This window comes from Arvicanthis niloticus, chromosome 26 (assembly GCF_011762505.2).
Source record: "Arvicanthis niloticus isolate mArvNil1 chromosome 26, mArvNil1.pat.X, whole genome shotgun sequence".
NCBI classification, from domain to species: Eukaryota; Metazoa; Chordata; class Mammalia; order Rodentia; family Muridae; genus Arvicanthis; species Arvicanthis niloticus.
In genome coordinates this window covers 37,899,968-37,909,241 of record NC_133434.1, presented here as the reverse complement: position 1 = coordinate 37,909,241, position 9,274 = coordinate 37,899,968, and the positions used below count along the sequence as shown (strand labels likewise).

At 47.4% G+C, this 9,274-nt stretch overlaps 1 protein-coding gene across 3 annotated transcripts in view; it reads left to right on the top strand.

Annotated features, from left to right (window-relative positions):
* Positions 1–9,052, top strand: part of Ankdd1a (ankyrin repeat and death domain containing 1A) — a 22,930-nt gene extending 13,878 nt beyond the window's left edge. Inside the window, exons 10-15 of one of the 3 annotated variants that reach the window (XM_076925815.1) lie at positions 3,561–3,656; positions 4,217–4,315; positions 4,612–4,707; positions 5,143–5,428; positions 6,526–6,657; positions 7,916–9,052. In XM_076925815.1, coding sequence (XP_076781930.1) covers positions 3,561–3,656; positions 4,217–4,315; positions 4,612–4,707; positions 5,143–5,428; positions 6,526–6,657; positions 7,916–7,977 — 771 coding nt within the window. In that variant the 3' untranslated portion in view covers positions 7,978–9,052. Of the gene's footprint in view, positions 1–3,557; positions 3,657–4,216; positions 4,316–4,611; positions 4,708–5,142; positions 5,429–6,525; positions 6,658–7,915 lie in introns of all 3 variants that reach the window. The other 2 variants (XM_076925814.1, XM_076925816.1) reach the window with 2 other exon arrangements.
* The last annotated feature ends 222 nt before the right edge of the window (positions 9,053–9,274 follow it).

Here is a 9,274-nt window from a genome sequence, read left to right as displayed (position 1 = left end):
ACTATTATCATTATGTAAATAAGGAGATACATATTTCATATATCTCTGTCTCTTTTTTCTCTGTGTCTCTCTCCCTGTCTCTGTCTCTGTCTCCCTCTGTTCACAAGTGGAAGTCAGAGAACAACATATAGCAGTCAGTTCTCTCCATCCACTATATGGTTCCAGGGATCAAACTCAGGTCTTCCAGCTTGGCACCAAGCACCCTTACCTACTGAGTCATTTTACTGATCCAAAAGCTACGTATTTTTACATTAGAAATAAAGAAAGAAATCCTTTCTCCTTCTCTCCTTCTTTTGAAACAGCCTTTCTATGTGTCCATGACTGGCCTGGTATTCATTATATAGCCAAAAAATTACAACTTTTGTGTTTGTTTTTGGTTTTTGAGACAGGGTTTCTCTGTGCAGCCCTGGCTGTCCTGGAACTCACTCTGTAGACCAGGCTGGCCTCGAACTCAGAAATCCACCTGCCTCTGCCCCTTCAAGTGCTGGGATTAAAGGTACATATCATCACAGGCTGGCTAAAAATGTGAATTTTAAATGATTGTAAAACCAGCCTGGCATATCCCAGCATGGATTTTCTAGGGCTTGGGAATCAAGAATGTCTTTCCTCCGATATCCAAATTAATTGTATTCTGCTATTTTAACAATTTAACATTTTTTTCTTTTAAGATAGTGCCTTGCTATGTAGACCAAGATGGCCTGGTACTCACAAAGATTCTCCTGCCTCCCTCCCAAGCGTTGGGGTCAAAGGTGTGCACCACCACATCTGACACAAAAAATGTTCCTTTGTTCCTTCCCAGGTTCTCCCCAAATGCACAGTGGTACCTTCCACTAGAAGATTCTAAGCTAAGGCAGTTCCCTGAGAAAGGGAATTCCTGCAGTTTCTGGCTGTCAAGACTCCAGTCTGACTCCAGTCTGACTCCAGTCTAGACCCTCCACCCAGCCCAGTGTCAGGTGTTGGTCACTGGCCATTCTATTACCCCTGATTAGTGACAGCTGTGGTTTGGTGACCAGTTTACAGTTTTGTTTTAAAAATTCATGTATTTATTGCCAGGCAGAGGTGGTGCATGCCTTTAATCCCAGCACTTGAGAGACAGAGGCAGGCGGATCTTTGTGAGTTCAAGGCAAGGCCAGCCTGGTCTACAGAGGACAGTCAAGGCTATACAAAGAAACCCTGTCTAGAAAGTCTAAAAACAACAAAAAAAAAACTTTATTATTATTACATGTCTGTGAGTTCAGAGTATACATGTCTCTCCCTCCACTGTGGGTTTTGGGGAGCCAATATATGTATCTTTCAATACATACCCTGTATATTTATTTAGTTTGGCTGTCACTGTAAATAGGTCATCTTTTAAATGATGTCATTTCATGTTCATGGCACATGCCTGTTATCCCAGCATTTGGGAGGTAGAGGCAAGTGGATCTCTATGAGTTTGAGGCTAGCCTGGTCTATGGAGTGAATTCCAGGCCAGCCAGGGCTACGTAGTGAGATCCTGCCTTAAAACATACACTAAAATACTAACAAGCGGAGGCTGAAGGGGTGGCTCAGCAGTTTAGAGCACTTCTGCTCTTCCAGAGGGTCCAGGTTGTTTCCAGAACCTGAATCTAGTGTCTAGTGGCTTAAAGCTGCCTATAACTCCAGCTCCGGGGGATAATATGTTCTGGCCTCCACAGACAACCCCACACAAGTCTCATATGCTCACACAGATGGACATGCAAACACATAAGTTAAAAATAATAAATCTTTAAAATAAGTAAATAGAGCTGAGATTGGTTCAGAGGTAGGAACACTGTCGTTCTTGGAGAGGACCCAGGGTCGATTCCCAATACTCACGTGGTGGCCCATAACCATCTACAACCCTAGTTCCAGAAGTTCTGACATCTGCTTCTAATGTTCACTATTCCAGGCACACACATTGTTGCGAACCGCTCTGTCAGTGTTGGAACCCGCACTGCCAAAAGCATTGGGGGATAAATTGTTAGAGCCTGCACTGCCCCAAGCTGCTTCGGTCCGAGGGTCGGGGTTCAGCAAGAGAGAGAGAGAGGATGGATACAAAGAATGGAGACCAGACAGAGTGTGATTCAATCCCGTTTATTCTTCAGTCTCTCTTCCTAGTCCAAGTCCCAAGTCTTGCGTTCCTAGTCCCTAGTTCCTAGTCCCTAGTGCCTCCAAGTTCCAAGTTCTAGTCTCGAGTCTCATCCAAGTACAAGTGTCTAATTCCTAGTTCCTGTCTTGAGTCTCAGGTGCCTACTCCAAGTGCCTAATACTTAATAATAATTTCTTCTGTCTGCCTCTCTGCTTTTATATGTCTCACTTCTCAGCCACGCCTCTAAGTCATGCCCTTAAGTCTCGGCTCTAAATTACACCTTTAAGTCTTACACACCCAAGGGAAAATCCTGGATATCTAAAACATGTTATCAGAGTGTGCTCAGCTGTTGTAGGCTATTGTAATCAAGTCTCTTGTCAGGGTATATGGTTCAAGATGGCTGCAAGGGTGATAGCCACCTTCTGTCGGCTCCCCACAACACATGTTACACAGACATATTTTTGCACAAGCAAAATACTCATACCCATAAAAATAAACATATCAAAAAGAATTAAGTATTCAAAATAATTATTTAATTATTAGTAAATCAATTATTTAAAACAGATTGATTATTATCCCATTAATTAATTAATTAATCAGTTAAGATGCTGATACACCTCCCTCCCCTGAATTGTACTACTAATGACAGCTGAGGGCACTCCTTGGTGTTTACATGTTTTGTCCTATAACCTTTTTATGTTCAATAAATAAGTATATATTTTATTATGAGTATAGATCTACATCTGTTTCACTGGCTTGGCACTATTCCATAGCACGTGTGTCACTGCCACCTAGAGAGGTGGGTGCGGTGGCATAGCTTCACGTTTTTATTAGTCAGGAGGCCACAGGTGACTGACTGTTGGGTGTTCCCCAGCCCTGAACAAGGCTTTAGACAGTGTTCGACTTGTGTAAGGTCTCTTTTAGGTGCCTGACCACTCTCTCTCTCTCTCTCTCTCTCTCTCTCTCTCTCTCTCATTCATTCATTCATTCATTCATTCATTCATACATCACTGCAGTCAGGCACCTTCCCCAAGTGCCTCCTGGCTTGGGTTGTGAGTTGCAGCGCTTCCGTTTCTAAGATGTAGACCTTCACAAGCACACAAACCTTCTTGTGTGGTCTTTAGATCGCTGTGTGGATTTAGTGGGGTAGAGAATCAGAAGGTGGTGTTGCTAGAACGGTCGTTAGCAACCATCACTTGTCAGATGAGGAGTAACAGAGGAGGGTGGATCAGAGCAGGAAAACACGCATGTCCAAGGTCAAACCGTGTACACACACTCAAGGCTGGCACAGCAGGCTCTCCAACCTGTTACCCTCAGTTTTAGGCCTCCAGTTCCAGGCATTGTCACTGTGCCTACCTCTGGTCACCTCTATTGTTTGAGAGATTACAGTGGCCAAATTGACCCCACCCTACCTCCAATCTGCAGTTCTGTAGGAGAGGGCAACTGATTGATCTGTGTGTTTCTCCCATAGCAGGGCACTACTCCTCTGCACCTTGCTGTGAAGCACAACTTCCCTGGCCTCGTCCAGCTCCTCATAGATGCCCACAGTGATCTGGATGCAGTGGACATTGTGAGTGACTGCAGAAAAACAACCATTCAGACCCAAGGGTCTCCCAGCATGACCTAGAGTCGAGAAATTAATTTCCACTTTTAGCTTTTTAAGGTTGTTGGTTTATTTCTATTTGTGTGTGTGTGTGTGTGTGTGTGTGTGTGTGTGTGTGTGTGTGTTTGTGTGCACTTGAGTGTATGTGCTCCCTGTGTGCATGTGCCGTGGGAGGCCAGAGGAACATAAAATCTCCTGGAGCTGGAGTTCCAGGCAGCTGTGGGCCATCCGATGTGGGCACTGGGAATTTAACTGAGATCCTCTGCAAGAACAGTGCTTGCTCTAAACCACAGAGCCACCTCTTCAGCCTATTTTATTTTATTTTAATTATTTTATTTTTTTTTGAGTCAGTGTCTCTGTGTAGTCCTGGCTGTCCTGGAATCTACAATGTAGACCGGACTGGCCTTGAACTCACAGAGATCTGTGATCCCTGCCTCTGCCTCCTGGGTGCTGGGATTAAAAGCCTGTGCCACTGGTTCCCCACATGCATTATGCATTCTTTACTTTTCCCCTCGTCTTCTCTCCAGAGGCAGCAGACTCCCCTCCACCTGGCCGCCGAGCATGCCTGGCAGGATGTAGCAGAGATGCTTCTCATTGCTGGCGCTGACTTAAGCCTGAGAGATAAGGTACCTGTGCTCTAAGGAGCCCCTCGTTCAAGTTTCCACGGCCTTCTCCACACCAGACATGGCTTCCAATGCCAATATCAATAAAGACACATAATATAACAATAACACTGCTATTATTATTATTATTATTATTATTATTATTATTATTCCATATCTCTACCATGCAGCCCAGAAAACCTTTCTGTTTTCCAGTGCGGACCACTGGAAACACTTCCTTTAGGCAGGAGGTTTTGTTGTAAGTTCTGAGGCAGCCCTGCCCTGCCTTGTACAAGTTTCCCTCTGCTTCTTCTTTGCAGCAAGGAAAAACAGCATTGGCAGTGGCCGCCCGTAGCAACCATGTCAGCCTCGTGGACATGATCATAAAAGCTGATCGTTTCTACCGATGGGACAAGGTACAACCTCCACTGATCTCTCCAGCCTTGGGTGTGCATGGAACCTCAGCCAATTTGGGGGACCCTGTCTCTAAGTGGGTGGTCATCTCTGCCTTGGGTACCATCAAGATTATGAGGACCTGGATAGGCAAGCATCCGGCCACACCGAGATGAGGCAGACTTGGGTCTGTGCTGGCAGGATCCTGGCCAAGAAATAAACTGGTTTGTTGGCGATAAAGAAATGATGTCAGAACAGAGAGGTCTCTGGCTGGAGGCTTCCTGGAGGAGGTGGCACAGAAGCGCTTTTTTGACTGTGGCAATGGGTTGAAAGTCAGGGAGGTGAGTCCTCGGTGGAAGGGCGGCGTGAGCGAGTTGGGGTCCAGTGGTTGAGGCAAGGCACGGTCAGACAGGGTGGCAGATGGGAAATCGCAGACACGTGATGATTTAGGTTTGTAGGTTCTGTATCACTTGTACCATGGAGAAGAGCTTCCAAGGAGGCCCCGGACGGCTCCTGCACTTTTGGGATCTGCCCCACAGGACTGCCTTTCATGCAGGGATGGCAGCCACCTCTCTAGGAAGAACTTAACCTTTAAACAAGACCATCGGCAGGAGACTCAGCAGCTCCGCTCCGTGCTTTGGCAACTGGCCTCCCGGTATCTGAGGCCCAACGAATGGAAGAAACTGGCCTATGCCTGGCAGTTCACAGAGCCTCATGTCTGTGCCATTGAGCAGCAGTGGACAGGTAACACCTGTCCTGCCCTACCCCAGGGCAGCCAGTGGCTGGGGGCATGTGTTCTGGGCTTTGGGAGATAGAAGCTTGTGCAGCCGGCAGGCCAGCTCCACTCACAAAGTTCTCTCGACTTTTCGCACAGGCTCTGCATCCCGATTCTATCTCCTTTATGACCTTGAGTTTTGCAGAATCAGCTGGGACCCAAACTCAATCAGCTAACGCCATTGGGGGGGGGTGTTGGGAGGAGAGTGGTGACTGTTGTCATTGTTAATTAATCAGTTTAGACATCTTGGCCCTGGTACAAAGGAATGGAAAAGGAATAGAAATAAAGCCTATCACTGGGCAGTGGTGGCGCACACCTTTAGTCCCAGCACTTGGGAGGCAGAGGCAGGCGGATTTCTGAGTTCGAGGCCAGCCTGGCCTACAGAGTGAGTTCCAGGACAGCCAGGGCTACACAGAGAAACCCTGTCTCTCAAACAAACAAGAAAGAAAGTATGTATGGTATATGGGTGTGTGATGTATATGAATGTGTGTGTGTGTGCGTATGACCTGTGCACCTGTGGCTTTGCATGTGGAGACCGAAGAGGGGCACTGAGTGTCCTGCTTCATCACTCTTCCTGTCTCACTGAAGCTTGCTGGGTTTTGGCTAGGCTGGGAGGCTAGCAAACCCTAGTGCTTGCTTCTTTCTCTGCACATCTCCCACTCCCAGCACTGAGGTTAAAGGTGCATGGAGCCATGCCCAGCTTTTTTTCATTGCCCCAGCACAATATACTTTATTTCTGTTCCTTTTTTTGTCCCTTTGTATCAGTTAAAGATGAAGCATATAATTGGGTATCCTAGTACCTTGAAGGCATAAGACCCCTCCCCCCTTTTTTGAGTAACATAGACAGGTAGATGCCTCAGAGAAAACCTGAGGCTATGGAAGTTTTACAGCCCGAGACACCAGTCACCAAGCCGCTCCATCTGAGAATCTGTACCCTAATCTCCAACCCAGGCCACCTATAGCAAAGAGGGCATCTTTCCAGCTGGGTGCATTTAGGATGCAGTAGAGGGCAGCACACACCCCTCTGGGAGGATACCAAGGTGGCCTCTCCTTTCATTCTCTACAGGAACCAGGAGCTACCAGGAGCACGGTCACCGGATGCTGCTCATCTGGCTGCACGGTGTGGCCACAGCCGGGAAGAACCCCAGCAAAGCACTGTTTGAGGGCCTCGTGGCCATTGGCAGGAGAGACTTGGCCGGTAAGTGAGCCCTGGCTGGAATTCCTCGGCCTTTGAATGTCTGCTCAGACCAGAGCCCTGTGTGGCTGATCTTAGGCAAACTGAAAAAGGCTGGTCCCTAATTCATCAGTCTTTGAGTAATAGTGCCAGTTAACCCTGTGCCCTCAAAGCCACCAAAGTCACTTTTACCTCCCCAGCTGTCTCTGCCTTCTAGTTTGGAGGAAGGCTGAAACAGTCTTGGGATTGAAACACAAACTGGCTTAAACATTGAGTTGAGCCTTCCGAAGCCAGCACGAGAAACTTAACTATTCTACTCCTAAATGACTAAATTGGGATTCCTGTAGTGTCTTGGGACTTTCAGACAAGCAGGATCAAAGGTTGTGGATCTAATCCCCCATTAAAGGCAAGCTGGTTTTAATATGAAAAAGCCTTAAGCAGTGGACATGTCCATCAAGGTGGGCAACCTCAGGGTGGGCTACTAGGCAGTTATTGGGAGCCATGGAAGCTACGTTGGCGATGAGGCAACAGGGAAAACACTTCTTGCTGTGAGCTGGGACCTGAACTCAGGTTCTCTGCAAGAGCCATGTGTAGGGGTGATATTTAGAAAACGGCACCCGGTCCGGCTTGTTCCCAGGCAGCCACCATGTTCCCGCTGCTCCTCAGCTCTGACAGGGGCTTAGGCTAGCTAGATGCTCAGGCCCTGGCACCCACGAGACACCAGCCAACCCCCCACACTGCATCCACAAAGCTCGGCTGAACCCCAGACAATATCTGCCAACCTCACAGTACCCGGCAGAAATGAGGCTCTTGAAGCTTAATGATTATCTAAAGGATTTATATATTTAGAAATGTTCAATTAACAATATGCTCACACAATTAGAGTTGTTACCCAATATCTAACCTTTTGATAGAAGTTGCTACCCAGGATAGCTTTTGACCCATCTGTGGTTCTCCATGGCTGGTAGCCTCCTCCTTCTTCCCCCCCAACCCTTCCTCTTTTTCTCCCCTCCGTTTCCTGTCTTTCTCTCCCAGCTCCACCTCCTCTTCTACTGCCTAATCACAAAGCTCCACTGCGAATACAATGTAGCAGAATCAGTATCCTGCTACAGCCACGAGTGCTCTTAACTACGGAGCTATCTTCTCCGACCTTCCCAGATATTCTGAAAAACCGCGGTGTGTCCTCACTTAGCACCAAGACTCACGGGAAATTGGGACACAAACCAACCTAGGGAGGGAGGGTGGATGCAACTCTAGGCAACAGGGGTCTTGTATTCTACAGAAAGCACCAGGAAGATGGCAAACGGCGAGCCCACCGCCCCCAGGAGGTGTACAACCATGTGAGCTTCACCTAGAGATTACCTGTGCGGAAGGGGATGCCTATAAGGGCTTTCAGAGCAGTCCCTGCACACAGACCTCCAGCTGCTGCTACTGAACCATACAGCCCAGCAGGAAACACCAGTACTTTCTGAAGGATGGGCCATGCATGGGTCTATTCTAGGTTTTCTGGGCCATCCTGTCCCAGAAGTGTGGCCCTCTCTAGCTCTCTGCTTATTTTGTTGTGTTTGTAAGGGTGCATATGTATGTACCTGTGTCACAGGCGTGTGGAGGTCAGAGGACCCTTGCTGGGGTAGTCCTCCCCAGGCACCCAGGCACTGTCCATCTTGGGTTTTTTTTTTTTTTTTTTTTTTTTTTTGGTTGGTTGTTTTGAAACAGTCTCTCTAAATGTTCTCAGCAGTCATGGAATACCTTGTGTTTTTGAGGCAAGGTCTAACTAGACTGACTGACCAGTGAGCCCAGTGACCCTCCTGCTTTGCCTGCCTAGTCCTGGGCTTACAAATGTGTGGCACTGCGCCCTGGTCTTTATGTGGGTTCTGAGGGTCAAACTCAGTTCCTCCAGTTGCATGGCAATCGCTGTACTAACTGAGCCGATCCCTCGGCTCATTTTCACTTCTGTTATCTTAGAACATCATGAAGCACCCCTGAGGTGCAAGGGGTGTCTTTACAGCCTAGGGCACTAAGGTCTAGGAAGGAGAAACAGCTTTCCCAGGTCATTCCACAAATCAAGCGGTGTCAAACCAGCAGCCTTCCAACCCCAGCCTGCAGGAAGGGCCTCATTCATTCAAACTGGACGGTCCTTAACTCATCAAGGTCAACTCAGCGCTCTCTAGTGCCAAGCTGACAGAAGCTGCAGAGCTGACTCCACGGCCGCTCGCATTTGTGAATCCATGTGTATACACTGAGAGCCCAGGAGGCATGTGCTCTCCTGTTCTTCCCTCTAACTGGGTAACTGGATATCTAATGGGATATATAACATTTTAGAATGTTTTTGATCTTTTTAAAAAATTATTATCTTGAAGTCATTTCAGACTTACAAAAATTGCAAAACAGAACTGAGACTATTCAAGTGTTCTGCACATAGCATCTCTGAACATTAACTTTTGGGTAACTGTGGTGTGGATTTGTAAAACCAGGAAGTTAGAGGTTGGAGAGGGAGCTCAGTGGTTGAGAGCATTGTTCTTGTGGAGGAGCATGAGTTCGGTTCCCTGCACCCAGCTTAGAGCCATCTGTAACTCTGACTCCAGATGATCTGACACTCTCTTTTGGCCTCCAATGTCACTGCCTATATGTGGTGCGTGTG